Source organism: Bos mutus, chromosome 23, assembly GCF_027580195.1.
Source record: "Bos mutus isolate GX-2022 chromosome 23, NWIPB_WYAK_1.1, whole genome shotgun sequence".
Classification (NCBI taxonomy): domain Eukaryota; kingdom Metazoa; phylum Chordata; class Mammalia; order Artiodactyla; family Bovidae; genus Bos; species Bos mutus.
In genome coordinates this window covers 7,263,529-7,283,341 of record NC_091639.1, presented here as the reverse complement: position 1 = coordinate 7,283,341, position 19,813 = coordinate 7,263,529, and the positions used below count along the sequence as shown (strand labels likewise).

The 19,813-nt window shown below is 47.1% G+C and overlaps 1 protein-coding gene across 1 annotated transcript in view; it reads left to right on the top strand.

Moving 5' to 3' along the window:
• NEDD9 (neural precursor cell expressed, developmentally down-regulated 9) overlaps positions 1–16,085 on the top strand; it is a 55,118-nt gene extending 39,033 nt beyond the window's left edge. Inside the window, 5 exon segments of the mRNA XM_005905493.3 lie at positions 4,810–4,911; positions 5,829–5,930; positions 6,901–8,121; positions 10,497–10,586; positions 13,592–16,085. Coding sequence (XP_005905555.2) covers positions 4,810–4,911; positions 5,829–5,930; positions 6,901–8,121; positions 10,497–10,586; positions 13,592–14,101 — 2,025 coding nt within the window. The 3' untranslated portion in view covers positions 14,102–16,085.
• Positions 16,086–19,813: the final 3,728 nt, after the last annotated feature.

Genomic DNA, 19,813 nt, shown 5'->3' with positions numbered 1-19,813 from the left:
TCCAGGGATAAGCACTGTTAGAGATGTAAGTACACACGCAGTCAGTTCCAAGGAGGGAGATGTATCTGTCTGGGAAGGGCTTTGTGGGAGAGGGGCACTCAGGGTGGCCCCCCAAATTGAATAAAATTTGCACAGGAGGAAAGAAAGTCGAGCATCTTGTACAGACACAGCATGGGTGAAAGCACAGAGGTGTGGCACAGGGGGTGCCTGTAAAAAGTGGAGTGCGTCCGCCTCGCCAAAGCACAGAACTGGTGCAGAGCTTTTGGGTTCTGCCCTCAGACTGAGGGGGTGGGCGAGGAAGAAATACACAGATGAAAGTTAGGCTGGCACCTGGGGGCCAGAGACATGTGTCGTTGGCCAAGATGCTGTTTGAAATAGTTGAGCCAATTTTGAAAATCAGATATCACATAAAAACCCGGATTTCTGGCTTCTCGTGAAAATTGGAAAGATCTGGCAACCCAGGGAATATTTTTTTTCAAGATGGCAGTTGGCTGGAGCTGAGGACTGGCTGCCACCTCTCAGAAGGGGAGGAATTCTGTGCTCCCAGCACAGGATCTCAGCTTGTCTCTCCCTTCCCCCGACCTGCTCAGCACACAGGCAGCTCAGCATCAGGCCAGGGCCCTGCTCCAGGTGCAAACCCAGGCCAATGGAATGCAGAGACCCGGGTGACAGACCCAGGGCTCCGTCCTGGGCCAGTGACTCGCACACCTGGTGCTGTGCGAGTGATGCCACAAAGAGGGGGCAGATTGTGGCCAATCAGTGTCCCCTAGCTCTCACTGCCACCCTAGACACAGACACCTCATCTTTCAAATTTCAGCATGCACAGGTCTCAAAATTATGAGACGTGGAAGTCTTAATAGCATATCTAAAGAGCTCATGCTGCCCAGAATCTGAAGCACAAAATGACACAAAGTAAAGTATGGGACAGGGTAAGCCCTGAGCATTTTCTTGCTTTTTCTACAAGCAAAATTAGTAGATTTCATTATATGTACATTAATAATATACAATATTTGTTTTTCTCTTTCTGCCTTACTTCACTCTATAACAGGCTCTAGATTCATCCACCTCACCAGAACTGACTCAAATGCATTCTTTTTTATGGCTCAGTAATATTCCATTGTATATATGTACCATGACTTCTTTATCCATTCACCTGTTGATGGACATCTAGGTTGGTTCCATGCCCTGGCTATTATCAGTGGTGCTGCAATGAACATTGGGGTACATGTGTCTTTTTCAATTATGGTCTTCTCAGAGTATATCCCCAGTAGTGAGATTGCTGGGTCATATGGTAAGCAACCGGAGAAGGCAATGGCACCCCACTCCAGTACTCTTGCCTGGCAAATCCCGTGGATGGAGGAGCCTGGTAGGCTGCAGTCCATGGGGTTGCTAGGAGTCGGACACAACTGAGCGACTTCACTTTCACTTTTCACTTTCATGCACTGGAGAAGGAAATGGCAACCCACTCCAGTGTTCTTGCCTGGAGAATCCCAGGGACGGGGGAGCCTGGTGGGCTGCCGTCTCTGGGGTCGCACAGAGTCGGACACGACTGAAGTGACTTAGCAGCAGCAGCAGCGTGGTAAGCAACACAACATGGAAAAGCAATTGTCTTCCAATAAATTTTTTAAAACCTGAAAAAAAAAAAAAATTAGTGAGTTAACATAACCCCAGTTCCCAAATTTTTGATCCTCCCCTTCTGGGATGCAGCCTCAGATCTATCCCGTGGACTGTCCCCTTTCTACATGTCTACAGTCTGCCCTTTGCTCCATAGCTCTTCTCAGAGATCCATCTCCAGACTCTTCCGCTAGTTGACACGAATGACAGGTGTACGAGCATCCCAGGAAGGTGGATTTCTCGCCTGGACAGAACACCCTCTGCAGGGGAACCAAGAAGACACTTTCAGGTGCAGCTGGTCACAGAGCCTCGGGAAGCCCACAGTTTGCCCCCTCTTTGTGGCATCACTAAGGAATTAAGAGGTCACTTTGGTAATTCCTAAGGCTAAGCCCTTGTAACTATAAATAAGTACGCAGAACGAAAGGAATGCAGGAAAGAAAAACAAACGGAGGGAGAAAGGAAATGAAAAGCCTGACCTGATCTCATTGAGAAAATTAGTTTCTAAGACACCCTTGGTGTGGAGCAGTGGCATCCGTGCCTTGCCTGCCGTGCAAACATCCAGGAGATTTCGCCCCAAATGTACGTTCCCCTGAGCCAGACCTTGGTGTACCTCGGAGGCTGAGGTTTAGTGATCCTGGGAGAGGAGAAAGGTTTTTGTGGACTTTGTCAAGCAGAAAGAAACTGGCCTTTTAAACCACAAAACTGGATACTTTGTAAGGTACAGAACAGTCAGCACTTTGCTCTGAGGAGAGAACACGCAATTGGCATCAAAGTGACCCAAGCAGTGGGGCGAGGAGGAGACAGTCCAGAAGGGGAAGGCGTCCAGCTCCTGGTCCTTCCAGGCGGCACAAGGGACCTCACGCTATGCCCCACCCACGTCTGACCAGATGCACGGCCCAGGTCCCCGCTCCGTGCCATTTGAGAACTGATGTGAATTGGATGGTCGTGTTGAGGGAGGCTGTATTTTGTTGGCTTTTCCCCCCTGTGGTTTTCACCATCTGTTTCTTTTAATGCATAAACAAGGAAAATGACTGGTTTGGAATGCAAAGTTTAAAAAAAATAGATGACCACAGGCATCCTCTAAATGAGAAAGAGGGAGCACGCAGGAGTTCAGTGACATTTGTCAGGAAGTGAGGCGTTAAATACTGGGGAGCTCAGATGCTCTCTGCCAGGGACCGTCCGCACAGGCAAGGCAGAGCCTTGCCGGGGACCCGCCTTCCTGAGACGGCGCCTCCTGTTTACATGTACCAAGGGCTATTTTTGATACCAGCACCACCCCATCTATCTCCCAGCCCCCCTCCGTTTTTCAAACTAAAGATGAAACCCTTCGGCTGGCCTTCAGCATAACCAGCCTTGATTTTCCATTAGCATTATTACTAACTTGGCAGCCTTGGATAGAATCCACTCTTAGAAGCCTGTAGACTGAACAAAAGCAGGGTTGTGAGTAGGTTCTATTACAGAGCCAAAACAGAGAGCTATAAATAGAGGAGCTGATGAGATAGAGGAAGAGAAGGTACTTCATGTCTCTCCTGGACAATAGTGAGTGAAGAAAAAAAAAAAATCATCTAAGGGCATGGGGAACACAGTGTATCTTTCTTGAGCGACCAGCATCCTGCTTTAAAAAGGAAGACTTGCTCTGCAGGATACAGTAGCCACTTTGTGAAATGGTTCTGTATGCTTTGTGCCAGCAAACCTTAAAGCAAGAGACTCCTTTTTTAAAGCTGAGGCAGTGGAGAGATGGGCTGGGCTGGTGGCTGCATACTAATCTCTTTTACCTTCCTTGCAAGACATAATCAGCTACAAGCACCAGGGATTTAAGGAGCAAATTGAACCCAGGCATTTAGAGCCCCCAGGGAGAAGGGCACTGGCGCTTTTGGCTGAGTTCCACCCATTTCAGGGTAAGACGGATATGAGCATTTTTCGCATACTTTTGTAGGCAGCCTGACGCCAGAGTTTTCACATTAGAGAAAGGATAAAAGATGATGGTTTCTCAGGAAACAACCAGCTCTTCCTAATCTGCGATGTCTGTTCTCACAAATGTCATGGAGCTGGGTGCTGTTAGCACGTCACCCCACAGAGGTGAGGCAGACACAAGACCCTGGTCATTTAGAAGCTCTGGGGGGGATTAAATATACTTTCAAAGGAGCTTAAGTTCCAGTCATTTCTCTACCCGGGCTTAGGACACAGTGGGGTGTGTAGATCTGAAAATACGAGCCTGGCTGGTGAGGTTTGTTTCATTGACATTTGTTCCAGATGCTGGGCTGCGATGAGCATGTCTGACGTCTGACGTCACTTGGTCGTGGGCACCGTCTGGACGTTTGCTCCCCTGGTGGAAATGGGAAAATGATTAGACCTGAACTCTCTTCCTGGTTGGCTCCAGGACTCAATGTTTCATGCATTTCATTCTTTAGCATGAAAGCTTCTGGAGCCTTCTCAGGACAGTGCTGTGCAAGCTTTAGCTTCATAAACCTATGGAATTCATGCCTATGGAATTTTAGTTATAATCATAATCACGTCAGATGAAGAGGCTTCCGGGGGAAGGTATGAGAGGAATTTTAAGTGGCTCAACTCTATTTACATTATTCACTTTACAAATGGTTTCAGAGCCCTTTTTTTCCTTTTCTTTTCTTTTCATTATGCTGTGCTCCAGAGGGTTGATCTAGGACTTTCATAATTTAAACACAATTCTCCCTTCAAGTGGGCTTCTGAGGTGGCTCAGTGGGCAAAGAATACTCCTGCAATGCAGAAGATGCAGGTTCAATTCCTGGGTCAGGAAAATCCCCTGGAGGAGGAAATGGAAACTGACCCTAGTATTCTTGCCAGGAGAATCCCATGCACAGAGGAGTCTGGTGGGCCACAGTCCACGGGGTCGCAAAGAGTCAGCCACAACTGAAGCAAATGAACTCGTTCTCTTCAAGTACCTTTTGGGAATCAGGACTTGGTCTGACCAACTCTAAGGTGATTTTATTACCATGAGGAAGGCAGAGAGATTTCAGGGACTGGTTCTTCACTGGGATTCAAGAGGGACTTGAAAGTTGACTGGCTTGGTGTCTCCTCGTCTCCTTCCTTTGGTCTCCTCCCTCTTCCTTTTTGCTTCCTGGTGGGGGAGAGATGGGGGCGGAGCGTCTGATCCAGAGGCTTTGCGATGCCCTCAGGACTCGGTTTGGAAGTTTACTCGTGTCTCCCCATCCACAGGTGATCACGCCGGTGAGGACAAGCCACGGCTATGTGTACGAGTACCCGACCAGATACCAAAAGGACGTCTATGATGTCCCTCCTTTCCAGACGGCTCACGGGGTGCGTACCAAGAACGTGGTCGTCACCGGGGAGGGGCCACCTCGGGGCAGCTTTCCTTCTGGGCTCCAGAGGAAAGGGAAGTTCACAAAATCTGCACATTTCATGTGAAGCTTTACTTAGGTTGTCTATTCAGGGGCCAGGATTACTTGTTTTCTGGATTTGTGTTATTAAGGAATCTGAGGCTTTGATCTCACAAAGCTTTTGTTGCTTATCGTTTTCTCAGGGAGCGTAAAGTTTAAAATACACTTTAAAGTACAGACAGTGTTGGGAATTCCCTGGAGATCCAGAGGTTAGGGGGCACAGGTTGGATCCCTACTCAGGGAACCAAGATCCCCTCATGCTATGCAGTGTAGCCACAAACCATTAAGTTAAATTAAAAAATAATAAAGTACACACAGTGCAGATTTTTTTCACCTAAGATCATTTTTATACTCAATCTAAGTCAAAGAACCCAAAATTGAAAAATTCCGTCAATTTTTATTACATAGAATTCAGCCAAAGAGCAAGGGAATACATAACCTGGTAAACACGTCCATCATTAAAAGCTTAGTACATAACAAAATAACAAGTAGGACTTTTCTTGGTGGCTCAGTCGTAAAGAAACCACCTCCCAGTGCAGGAGACTTGGGTTCGATCCCTGGTCCCAGAAGATCCCACGTGCCACGGAGCAACTCAGCCCGTGAGCCATAACCAAGCCTGTGCTCTAGAGCCGGGGCTCTGCAACAGAAAAAGCCCCCAAAACGTGAAGCCCCCGCACCGCAACCAGAGAGCAGCCTCCTTGTGCCATCACTAGAGAAAAGCCACACAGCAAGAAAGACTTAGCACGGGCAAAAATAGATGTGTAAATTGAAAAAAAAAAAAAAAACATAAAAATGACAAGTATTTCCATGCTGGCTGACTCAGGTGTTTCTCCCCAGGTGTATGACATCCCGCCGTCCTCTGTGAAGGTTCCTGTGTTTTCTGTCCCTGTGGGAGAGATAAAGCCTCAAGGGGTCTATGACATCCCTCCTAGCAAAGGGGTAAGTGAGCTACTGCAGAAGCTGCCACAAGCGTGCATGTGTGTGTGTGTGTGTGTGTGTGTGTGTGAGTGTGCACACGCTGAGATAATCCAAAGAGGAAAAACTTGTCTTTGTGTGCAAGAACAGGGAGGGAAGGGGAGCCAGGGGGGAAGAAGAGACAACAAAGACAATTGTGGGGATTCCATATTTAACCCCCCTCCCCGTAAGAAAATGGGTAGTCAATAAGGTGAGCCAGTAGGAAGGAAAAGCAATCGATTCTGTTTGGCAAGCAACTCATATATGTCCTATGGTGGTGGTGTAGTCGCCTAGTCATGTCTGACTGTTTTCAATCCCATGGACTGTAGCCCGCCAAGCTCCTCTGTCCATGGGATTCTCCAGGCAGGAATACTGGAATGGGTTGCCATGCCCTCCTCCAGGGGATCTTCCCGACCCAGGGATTGAACCCAGGTCTCCAGCACCTCAAGCAGATTCTTTAGGGACTGAGTGAGGAGGGAAGCCTATATGTTACGTGGCTCATGTTTATACAGGACATCACAGATGACTCAGGCCGTGTACAGGCATACAGGTTTGGAGTCAGTGTGGGCTAGGCCTGCACAGGAAGTACAGTTATCCTGATTCCACATAAGAGGGAACTGCGTCTCAGGACCTTTCAGCAGCTGATTGAGCATCACCTCGCTGGGAGGTCCGGGAGGAGACCTCCGGTCTCCTGACACGTGGGCCAGGAACCCCGAGAGCAGCTGAGACAGGAGGGTCCACACAGGGCAGCGGGGCGTCCAGGGGAGGGCGCCCTCTACAGAGGGTGGGGCGAGAGCCCTGCACAGCCTCAGGAGACGCCTGGTGCGCGGAGGAGAGGGGAGGGGGCGGCACTCGGGAGCACCGCTGGCCCTCGTGGGGACGTGCCGCGTGGTTTCTGCACTGCCGCTTAGACCAGCTCCGCAGATAACAGCGTCCTTGTCCACTTGCCTCCCAGGGATACTCCACTCCACCCTCTGGCTACAGAGACGAGGCCGGGCTCCGGGAGAAAGAGTACGACTTTCCGCCTCCCATGAGACAAGCGGGCAGGCCCGAGGGTGTCTATGACATCCCCCCAACGGGCGCCAAGCCCCTGGGGAAGGACCTGCACCCTAAGTACAACGGCGACGCCCCCGGAGCTGCCGAGCTGGCCCCGCGGAGACACGGGGGCACGTCCCTGACCCAGCCGGCCCCCCAGCTGGGCCCACCCGTGGGCTCCCAGAACAATGATGCCTACGACATCCCCCGGGGCATCCAGTTTCTGGAAGCGCCAGCAGAGACCAGCGAGAAGGCCAGCCCGGAAGAGAGGGACGGGGTGTACGACGTGCCGCTGCACCAGCCGCCGGAAGCCAAGGGCCCCGTGGACGTGGTGGACGGCATCAACCGGCTGTCCTTCTCCAGCACGGGCAGCACGCGGAGCACCATGTCCACGTCCTCCACCACCTCCAAGGAGTCCTCGCTGTCCACCTCCCCGGCGCAGGACAGAAGGCTCTTCCTGGACCCTGACGCGGCCCTCGAGCGGCTGCTCCGGCTGCAGCAAGCCCTGGACGGGGCCGTCTCCAGCCTGATGGCACTGGTCACCACCGACTGGCGGAGCTACGGCTACATGGAGCGGCACGTCAACGGGGTCCGCGCCGCCGTGGACAGGGTGGAGCTGGCCCTCAGGGACTACCTGCACTTCGCGCAGGGCGCCGCGGCGAATGCCGCCTGCCTCCCCGAGCTCGTCCTCCACCACAAGGTGAAGCGCGAGCTCCAGAGGCTGGAGGACTCCCACCAGATCCTGGGCCAGACCAGCCACGAGCTGAGTGAGTGCGGCTGGTCCCTGAACGTGCTGGCCGTCCACAAGCCCCACAACAAGTGGGACAGCCTGGACCGCTTCGTGATGGTGGCCAAGACTGTGCCGGACGACGCCAAGCAGCTCACCACAACCATCAGCACCAACGCCGAGGCCCTCTTCAGACCCGGCCCCGGGAAGGGCGGGCCGGAGAGCATCACGAACTCCACCGAGTACCCGCCCACCGGCTCCCCGGGGCAGCTGCTGCCCCCCGGGGACCACAAGGCCCCCGCCCTCAACAAGCCACTGCCCCCCAGCCTGGGCAAGGAGCAGCCCCCTGACTGTAGCAGCAGCGATGGCTCTGAAAGGAGCTGGATGGATGACTATGACTATGTCCACCTGCAGGTAAAGATTCCAGACCCCGAGGCACCTATATTTACCTGCAGGGGCCTGGGGCTCACACCTGTAAGATGTAGACTAGACCACTGAAGTGGAGACCACGATTAAAGGTTCAGGAACACGGTTAGTGGTTCACAAGCTGGAGGTGGTGTTGTCCAGTAGGAAGAACGCTGGTCTGAGGGTCCAGAGTCCTCTAGACTTTTCCAGGACACTGTGTCACCAGCTTATGTAAACTCACCTGAATTCCTCATTTGCAAAATGAATGAAGCACAGAGTTGAATTAGATCTGATCCATACGCCTCAGGCAAGCAGGAAGAGACCAGCCACCCCTGACCCAAGTAGGATAGTGCTAAGTTGCTTCAGTCGTGTCCAACTCTCTGTGACCCTATGGACTATCGCCTGCCAGCCTCCTCTGTCCATGGGATTCTCCAGGCAAGAATACAGGAGTGGGTTGCCATGCCCTCCTCCAGAGGATCTTCCCAACCCAGAGATCGAACCCGTCTTCCGTGGCTCTGGCACGGAAGGCAGATTCTTTACTGCTGAGCCACCAGGGAAGCCCCAAGTAGGGCAGTGGGCCCTTGAAGCCAGCTCCACTTATATTCACATTTCACGATATGGTTCTGCAGGATATTTAATTTGAAGAAAAGTTAGGAGGAGTGGGTGCTTCACTGTTTTAGAAAAAAGATTCAAAAACCTCTGCACTAGAAAATTTCCTAAGTTCCCTTCAGCTCTGTACTCTGTGTGTGGGGGGGGGTGTAATTACTCACAGAGAAACTTAACCCCACCGTAGACTTGCTTTGAAGACCACTGGGCATTTGCCAATTGATCTAGAAGTTAACCTGCTTATCGGAAATCAGGCCATCACAGTCTGCCTCCTACAAGTGACAGTTCTACCAGATTGACTCAGGATCATGACAGCTTGCCCTTTCCCTTCGGGGAATTAAAACATTCTACAAGATCCGTTATTTAGAATTGGGCTTACTATCTCATTCCGCCATTCTTTTCATTTGACCGACAGCCGTGGATTGTCCCGAGGATTATTGAGCACCGCTCCATCGTGTGCAGCAGGGGGAGGAGAGAGCAGAGCCACCACGCCTTGTGCTGAAGAGCAGTGTGGGGCGAGTAGATGGAGGCATTACACATCTCCCCAGGGACATCCCCGGCAGTCCCGGGGTTACGTCTTTGCACTTCCAATGCAGCGGGCACAGCTCCAGCCCCTGGTCAGGGAATTAAGATCCCACATGCCATGTGGCTGGGCCAAAAGATAACAAACAAACAACAACAACAAAAGCCACTTACCCGGCTGGTTGACCAACTCTGCATTTTGGAAAATACTAATTTGGTGTAGAGCTGCAGATAATTTGAAGAGACTAGGACTTCCCTGGTGGCTCAGAGGGTAAAGCGTCTGTCTACAACGCGGGAGACTGGGGTTCAATCCCTGGGTTGGGAAGATCCCCTGGAGAAGGAAATGGCAATCCACTCCAGTACTATTGCCTGGAAAATCCCATGGACAGAGGAGCCTGGTAGGCTACAGTCCATGGGGTCGCAAAGAGTCGGACACGACTGAGCAACTTCACTTTCACTTTCCAGAAATGTAATGTGGCCACATTTAGACATGCAGGGGCTTCCCTGGTGGCTGAGAAGGTAAAGAATCTGCCTGCAATGCGAGAGACCTGAGTTCTACCCTTGGGTGGGGAAGATTCCCTGAAGAAGGGAATGGCCACCCACTCCAGTATTCTTGCCTTGAGAATTCCCTGGACTTAGGAGCCTGGCGGGCTACAGTCCGTGGGGTCAACTGAGCAGATGACACTTTCACGTTGGGACTTTCCGGGTGGTGCTAGTGGTAAAGAACCTGCCTGCAATGAGGAGACGTAAGAGACGCAGGTTCGATCCCTGGGTTGGGAAGATCCCACGGAGGAGGGCGTGGCAACCCACTCCAGTATTCACGTCTTGAGAATCCCATGGACAGAGGAGCCTGGTGGGCTACAGTCCGTAGGGTCACAGAGAGTCAGACACAACTGAAGCAACTGAGCAGGAGGTTTATGGGTTTGCAAATAATCTATTAGAAAAGAACCCTGAGAAAAAGTACTGCTTAAGGAGGTTGGGGGGAGTGGGGGTCATGGGTAATCCTACAAAAATGGTAAAGTGGAGCGCAGAGTGTGGCGCCCCATATGGAAATGGATCTTAGTTTTCACTTCTGATCTACATAGTGACTCTGGAAGTCCGGATGAGAGCTGGGGTTCACAGGGCCTAGCTGGGCGTGCAGGACGTTTCCAAAGCTGTGGAAAGTAGCAGAGTATTTGCGTGTTTGTCAATGAAGCTGTTAGCATAAGTGAATCATAGTGGTGATGTAATGTTTTCTTTATGTTGAAAAATAATAGGGGAAGGAAGAGTTCGAGAGGCAACAGAAAGAGCTCTTGGAAAAAGAAAATATCATCAAACAGAATAAGATGCAGCTGGAACATCACCAGGTACGTCCAATCGGAACAAAAACTATTTCGTGTTGAAAAGACTTCCCATTTAATAAGAAAGGTGTGACTTCAAAAGATCGTGATTTTGATCCTTCCAGTACACTTTAGCATAAATAGGGTATAAGAACACAAAGAAGGTTCTGTGGCCTTGCTAATCCAGCTGTGTGTACCTGCACTCTGTTCAAATAGCAGCTTTCCAGGCCAAGACTGTACGTCTAACACACTAGGACTGTTTGGGTTAAGGCAGTTGGTCCCAAGGAGCAAGACCCACTCAAACTGGCCCAAGCAAATGGGTTTTATAGTAAAGCCCTAACGGGAGAACTCAAGAACAGAAAATGAAACAGATAGAGCCACATCTGAAAGATCTAAGACTGTACGTTCCCTCTCCTTTCTGTACTTCCTTTGCTTCTCTCTATATTGACTTCCTCTGCCTCTGTTTTCTGCCAGTTTCCTCTGCTTCTCCACTCATTTGGCTTCCCTGGAACTTTTACAGAACCCATAAATGGCCACTCAAAGCCTTTTCTGTAGATAGGTTTTCATCTCGGCTTCCTAAGCTAATAACTCCTTCTGTGGTTTATAAAATTCCCCCCAAACGAAAGTCTGAGCCATATCTATCTGTCCGTCTGTCTCCTTCTCTCCCCTCTCTCTCTCTGTCTCTCCCACACAAGCCCATGGCTTGGCTATTCTTGGTCCAGTCTAAGGGTTGGAGGACAGGATTCACTGTTTTTGAAATATATCCAAGTCCATTTACTAAGGGCTTCAGGCAAGGCACTTTCATTCAAAAGTTGGGCATGAGTGTGGCAAATAATAATGGGTATTGCTAATGTAAGGGCATAAAAATAGCGAGAAATGGATTGAGGATTTCTAGGCCTTTTAAGATGAACTGAAATGGTGTCCAGTGACATGAAATAGCACACAGAACTCAGGGAACCAGAGTTCCCATCTGTGCTTCCTCACCAACCAACTGTGTGACCTTAGTTAAGTCACTTAATCTCCCCAAACATCAATTATTTCTCTATAAAATGAGAAAATCCCCTCCCCTCCATCTAATGAGATGATATGTTTATGAACATACTTGGAAAAGCATAAGCTGACTACGCTGAAGCATCACACTGTGTATGTTTGCTTTGGCATTCGGCCAAGTTAAGACTGCAGGGCTTTAGGGGACTTGTTGGAAATCATAGTAATTCCTAAGAAGAAAACAGAGTCTAAGGAAAAGGAAAGCTCACTGTGCATTTCTCAAGGGAGAAGCTGGGTGAGGTTAGCCATGCTCAGACTCAACCCTATTTGAGGGCAGAAGATTGACTGACTCCTAAACTCCAGTAATGGATAGTCCTTGCATGCCAAAGACAGTCTCTCCTGACACTTGGTGCAATAGCTGGAAATTATTATCATTGCATTTTAAATGATACACCATCTAGGAGCAAGGAGAGAAGGGAGAAAGTTAACACTGAGTCTGATCCGGGGTGAGGTCCCTTCCTTTAGACAGCGTTGAGGGTCTAGGTGTTACGAGCCCAATCAGTGTTCAGATCCCTTTAGAGAAGATCTCTTCCACAGTGCATGTGTATTTGTATGCATTTGTTGTTTTCTTGTTTAGTCGCTAAGTCGTGTTCTACTCTTTGTGACGCCATGGACTGTAGCCCACCAGGCGCCTCTGTCCATGGGATTCTCCAGCAAGAATACCGGAGCAGGTTGCCATTTCCTTCTCCAGCAAATTTTCCTGACCCAGGGATCGAACTCAAGTCTCCTGCATTGGCAGGCAGATTCTTTACCACTGAGTCACCTGGGAAGCCTTATTTATATGCATTAGTCATCCCTGTGTTGCTGGATAATGACATTTATAAACCTGGACAGAAAGAGTAGGCAAAATAGAAAAGGGTCATGGACTATCTTCTATTAAAGGGACAAAGTCGAGGCTTTCCTCTAGAAGGAGCAAACAACATCAGTGGCTGACTTGACAAAAGGATTTGCTTTTCCCTGGCCACCACTCAATAAACATTTACCTAGAGCCTACATAATACCAAACATTATTCTAAGCACTTTGCAAATGTTAACTCATTTAACCTTCGTAAAGACATAGGTAACTGTTGTTATTCAGTTGCTCAGTCGTGTCTGACTCTTTGCAGTTCCAAGGACTGCAGCATGCCAGGCTTCCTTATCCTTCACTATCTCCCGGAGTTTGCTCAAACTCATGTCCATTGAGTCGGTGAGGCCATCCAACCATCTCATCAGGGTGTATAGCTCAGTGGTAGAACATTTGACTGCAACCATCTGATTGTCTGTTGCCCCCTTCTCCTCCTGTCTTCAATCTTTCTCAGCATCAGGGTCTTTTCCATTGAGTTGGCTCTTGGCATCAGGTTTACAAAGTATTGGAGCTTCCACTTCAGCATCAGTCTTTCCAATGAATAGTCAGGGTTGATTTCCTTCAGGATTGACTGGTTTGATCTCTTTGCTGTCCAAAGGAGCTGGGTTGAAACCCTACGCTGCCTGCCCCTCTGAGGACAGAAGAGATCAATCGTGTCCAGTCGCAGAAGTCAGAGCTGGAGGATTCCTTGCTGCTGCTGCTGCTAAGTCGCTTCAGTCATGTCCGACTCTGTGCGACCCCATAGACAGCAGCCCGCCAGGCTCCCCCACCCCTGGGATTCTCCAGGCAAGAACACCGGAGTGGGTTGCCATTTCCTTCTCCGGTGCATGAAAGTGAAAAGTGAAAATGAAGTCGCTCAGTCGTGTCTGACTCTTTGCGACCCCATGGACTGCAGCCTACCACAGTCCTCCGTCCATGGGATTTTCCAGGCAAGAGTACTGGAGTGGGGTGCCATTGCCATCCTCTTTCCCAACCTCTGCATTTTACAGCTCAGGCAAGCCAGGCAACCTGATAAGGCCTGGCATCTAAAAAACCACCTGACGTGAGATCCCTGTCTTACAGCTACAAGCCCTGGTTAGTTTCCACTTCGGCACACACCACCTTGTCCTTAACTAAGTCGGGCTTTTTTTCTCCCCTGCAGCTGAGTCAGTTCCAGCTACTGGAACAAGAAATCACAAAGCCCGTGGAGAACGACATCTCCAAGTGGAAGCCGTCCCAGAGCCTCCCGACCACCAGCAGCGGCGTGAGCGCGCAGGACCGGCAGCTGCTGTGCTTCTACTATGACCAGTGCGAGACCCATTACATCTCCCTGCTCAACGCCATCGACGCACTCTTCAGCTGCCTCAGCTCGGCACAGCCCCCGAGGATCTTCGTGGCCCACAGCAAGTTTGTCATTCTCAGCGCCCACAAACTGGTGTTCATCGGAGACACGCTGACCCGGCAGGTGGCCGCCCAGGACGTTCGCAACAAAGTGATGAACTCCAGCAACCAGCTGTGCGAGCAGCTCAAGACTATAGTTTTGGCCACCAAGACGGCCGCGCTCCACTACCCCAGTACCCCCGCCCTGCAGGAGATGGTCCACCAGGTGACTGACCTGTCCAGGAATGCACAGCTCTTCAAGCGCTCTCTGCTGGAGATGGCCACGTTCTGAATGGAGACGCAGGAAAGGGAGCATTGCCTTGGGTTACTGAGGAAAACTGGAAAATACTCTCTGGTTTTTGTAAATCTTATCTATTTTTGTAGATATTTTGTATAAAAGTGAAAGACTTTAACATTTCATGGGTTAGATGGCATTCAGAAATTCAGGGAACTCCGGGGGGGCGGTGATAGGCAGCATTTTTTCCCCCCTGTGTTGTTCTTATGTACACATATAAGCATCTGAGACACAAACTGTACAGAATCTTATCCACGTGTGTATGACTACATGTTCATGTTCGTTTGTAGATGTTTGTCTGATACATTCCATTAAGAATCATGGGTTAAGAAGCACCTTAGGAAGCACCTCCCAATGCGGCATTTTCTTTTTAGAAAAACCTACCAGCTGGTTGTAATATTGCTCTGCATATACTCGTGATTGTTCCGAGCCTGTCACTCCCAAGTCTGAGACACAGAGTACAGTGTATTTGCAAGTGTTCACCTTCCATAAGGAGGCGGGTTAACACCTTGTTTTCCTTTTTGAAAGCCCTTCCAAAATTGGCCGTATCGGGCACGTAATTGCAAGATGCCTCACTTCTGGTTGAAAAAAAACCCTCTTAGAAAGTTTCAGAAAATATTGATATATCTTAACCCAAACTCTGACGCATTAGGTGCCAGAGGAGAGACACGTGTGTTTTGAGGCCGTGTCCTGATTAGCGCTGGGTTGTTTCAACACAGAGAGGACGCTGTCCCAATAAAAGGAGACCATGTGTTCCCCAAAGATTTTCTTTTATGGCCCCACCAGGTGGCATGTGGGATCTTAGTTTCCAGACCAGGGATAGAACCCAGGCCCCCTGCATTGGGAGTTCAGAGTCTTTAACCCCTGGGCCACCCAGGAAGTCCATCCCCAGGGCTTTTTGATCATCGGCATTTATTAATAATCTGGCCACGAGATTTTCCAAAGGATGTTTTCAGATCATATTGTTTGCAGCAGGAATTCCTAAAGACACATTGGACAATGATCATCCACAAAAGGAGGACAGTTCCACCTGAGTTGTAAGCGGAGGCCTTTCTGACTCTCATCATTCTCTTAGGTGCTGCTGTCCCTGGTACCTGAGGGAATCCCTGGTACCAGTTCCTCAATCACCTAAAGGTTAGAGCCGCCAGGCCGCATCTTATTCTTAAGAGAAGTTGTGGCTTGACTGTACCCTCCCTAAAATGTGCATGTGCAGACCCGGCGCTCAGAGCAGCTGTCTGGAGCCCATCTAGGCTTTACAGCTCTGTCTGTCCATTGACCCCATGTACAGCTCATTAACTGTCCCCCGACTCAGCACAGCATCCATTCCACAGTCTGTCCTCCGGTACATGCTGGGGTTGGCACAGCACAAACACATCACAAGCCATCGGATTCATCAGGGGGCAGATGAAACCCTTCCAACCCAATGGGTAAATGTATTCACATGTCACCAAGTCAAGAAGCAAGTTATTTATGGTTTATCAGCCCAGTTTTTATTTAATGATCCCATTCCAGTCAATTGGAAAATGTTTGATTTGCAATATGTGCCTTGACTTGATTAAGCTTGCTTGTTTTAGACAACCAAATTATTGGAACAGGAAAGGATTTAGGAGAGAAGGATATATGATCTAAGTGGGATTAAAGAAAAAAATAAAAATCAGTGAAACTTACTCAGGAGGTGCTTTTCAGAACAACCACTGTTGTAGTTCTCAACGTTCTATTCTGCCAAAAGAAGTCGGATTGCTGTAGGACAAGCAAGTGTGTGCGGAGGAAGGGGGTTGCTGAAAATCAGCAATGAGTTTGAAAAAGTGTCCTGGTAGATTTCATTGTATCATGTGTATTTCTTAGATGACTTGTTCTATGCTAAGAGGTGACATTTCATGTTTTCAAGACCAAAATGTTCAATGTGTATTAATCTCTTTCCCATACTGTATGTAGAGGCTATTTTTAAATCATTAAAATTTTGGATGTCTGTTTTCATAGACCTTGGGTTTTCTTTTTCCATTTCTTTCTTTGTCACACAGTTAAATGTTAGCTTATTTTGGCACTCCTAACATAGAAAGTTAAATTATGGTGAGTTTATTAATACTATAGATCTGGATTTTTGAGTAAAATTGAGAGCTATTTGTTCATTTTGTGTCACTTCAGGGTGTATTGCATTTGAAGGAAATTCTGGAATTTGTGAGCATTACCAAACCCAAATATCTGGAAAAAGGCTTCTCTTCACCAGGAAGCCTGAATTTTTAAATGGTAGATGGGATGGTATCTGCTGTCATAATGTGAATGTTACTATTCATGTCATTTTAGAATCAAAGAGAATTGCTCAATGCATTCTTGAATAGGCATCAAGAAATATTTAAAAGAAAACTATATTTGATGAAAATAGATTCATAACCACATAAATTATCTTTAATGCTTGGTCCAGTTTCATTCTGCTATCCTACTGAGAGTTACAGATAAACTATTTGAATATACCTTTAGTATACTCTTTTCCCACATCTATAAACATTTCCAAAGAAAGTGTCAAGGCACTTATTGGGAAATGGAAAGTCTTCTTGAAAAAAAAATTGGTGCTGGAAAAACTAGATCTCTCCATGGAAAAAACAGAATATTTACCTTACACCCTACACAGAAATTAACTCAAATGCTCAGCTGGATAACAGACTTGAACATGAAGCTCCAGTACTTCTAGAAGAAAACGACAGAAGAAAAATCTCTGTAATCTTAGGTAGACAAGAGTTCCTTAAGTGGAACAAAAAACATAAATTATAAAAATTGGTAAACTGGACTTCATCACAATTTAAAACTTTTCTAAGAAGACCATTAAGAAAACAAAAGGTCAAACCACAAACAGCAACAAAACATTTGTACCACCTCAGCCCAAGATATGTATTAGAATAAGGATACAAATAACTAAATTTTTTAACTGGGCAAAAATTTTGAACAGAAATCTCACAAAAGAAGGCATGTGAGGGACTTGCCTAGCAGTCCAGTGGTTAGTGTGCCAAGCTTCCTCTGTAGGGGGCGCAGGTTCAATCCCTGATCAGGAAGTAAGAGCTCACAAGCCAAGCAGCTAGCCAAAAAAGAAAAAAGACATGAATATACAATAAGTAAGTGAAATACAAACCCACCAAATAGAATTATTAAAGTAAAAAGATAAGCCATACCAACTGTTGACAAGGAATTTGAACAAACAGAGCCCATACTCTGCTATTGAGAGTGCAAACACTTGAAAAATAGATTGGCAGTTTAAAAAAAAATTAAATGTATTAATTAAATTTAGTTTAATTAATATATTAAAACCATGAATGTGTGCGTGCTCATTCACTTCAGTCATGTGTCTGATTCTTTCCAAGCCCATGGACCATAGCCTGCCAGGCTCCTCTGTCCGTGAGAAGAATACTGCAGTGAGTTGCCATTTCCTCTTCCAGAGGAGCTTCCCGACCCAGGGATCGAACTGAGCCTCCAGGGAAGCCCCATGACACCATGAAAAGAAAAGTGAAAGTGTTAGTCGCTTAGTCGTGTCCAACTCTTTGTGACCCCATGGACTATAGCCCGCTGAACCCTTCTGTCCTTGGGATTCTCCAGGCAAGAATCTTGGAGTGGGTTGCCATGACCTCCTTCAGGGGATCTTCCCAACCCAGGGATCAAGCCCAGTTCTCCTGCATGGCTTTACATGGTAAAGAAGGCAGATTCTTTACCATGCTGCTGCTGCTAAGTTGCTTTAGTCGTATCCGACTCTGTGCGACCCCATAGATGGCAGCCCACCAGGCTCCCCTTTCCCTGGGATTCTCAAGGCAAGAACACTGGAGTGGGTTGCCATTTCCTTCTCCAATGCATAAGAGTGAAAAGTGAAAGTGAAGTCTCTCAGTCGTGTCCGACTCTCAGCGACCCCATGGACTGTAGCCCAGCAGGCTCCTCCATCCATTGGATTTTCCAGGTAAGAGTACTGGAGTAGGGTGCCATTGCCTTCTCCACATGTCACCATAGGACCTAGGAATTAATTTCCTAGGTATTTACCCAAGAAAAACAAAACCATAGGTTGATACGAAAAGCATGTTCATAGTAGCTCTATTTGTAATAGCCCAAAGCTAGAAACAACCCAAATGTCTACGTGAATGAATAAACTGTTAAAAATCCACACAGTGGAATACTACACAGACACACAAAGGAGCAAAGAAACAGGTGAAACAAAAAACAACATGAGTGAACTTCAGAGTCCTGTTGACGCGCACAAGAAGAAAGAGCACACCCAGCGCACATTTATACAGAATTCTGCAAAATGCAAACTACAATGGCGGAAAGCAGATCAGCAGTTGTCAGGGAAGAGATGTGAGTTACCAAGGAGCTCAAGGAAACTGGGGAAAGACGAAAATGCCCATCTTCTCAGTTGCGATGGCTTCACAGGTACACACATGTTGAAACTCCTCAAACTGCACACTTGGAATGAACACAGTTTATTCTTTGTTGGTTATTATCTGTTTTATACAAATGGTCTGAACACTCCAATTACAAGTCAGAGATTCTCAAACTAGATTTTTTTAAGAAATACTAAATTTATATTTTATTTTATTAAAATTATTTATTATTTAATGTTATTCAATTTAAATAATTGAATCATTTAAATTATTTTAAATTATATTTTTAAATAAAAATTTAAATTATATTTAATTTAAATAAACTAACTGTATTTATTTTATCAATTAATTATATTTAATTTATTTTATTATAAGATTATTAACATATATATTATTTATTTCATTATTGGAGTATAATTGCTTTACAATGTTGTGTTAGTCTCTGCTGTACAATGTGAATCAGCTCTATGCATACATATATCTCACCTCCCTCCTACCCCACCCCCTGCAAGATTAAATTATATGCTATTTAAAAGATGCCTGATTTAAGTGAAAATACACAGATAAGTTAAAAGCATGCACATTCTAATTTTTAAAAAGAAAAGCTGGCATGGCTTTCTCAGCAGACAAAGCAGAATTCAGAACTTGGGCAAACAGGGCTTCATCATCATGAGAAGATCAGTTCAGAAAGAAGACAAAATGTTCCTCAATGCAAATGCAGCTAGTCACAAAGGTTCAACATATGGTGAAGCAAAAACAGAGCACCGAAAGGAGAAACAGAAAATAGTTACAGTGCTGGAGACACTCTCTTTTAGTACTTAATAGAACAAACAAATGAAAAATAGTGAAGGACAGGAAAGCCTGGCGTGCTGCAATTCATGGGGTCACAGAGTCAGACACGACTTAGTGACTGAACAACAGCAACAAAACAGAAAACGGTAACCACTGGAGCTCTCTGGAACTCCCCTCCGTTGCTGTAGGAGTGTAAAATGGTAAAGCCATTTTGGAATACAGTCTGGCAATCTCTTACAAAGTTAAGTATACACTTACCATATAACCCAGCCATTCCAAAGGTATTTAGGCAAGTGAAATGAAAATCTATGTCCATTAACAAGGACCTACTATATGGCACAGGTTATTAATATCTTGTAATAACCCAAAAAGAACCTGAAAAAAAGAATTCCTTTGCCGTACACCTGAAACTAACACAACATTGTAAATCAACTGTCCTTCATTTAAAACTTTTTTTGAAAAAGAAAATAAATGTCCACAAAATTAACTGCTTTATTTAGCCTAATCCCAAAATGGAAGCAATCCAGACGGCATCGACAGGTGAGTGGATAAATAAACTGTG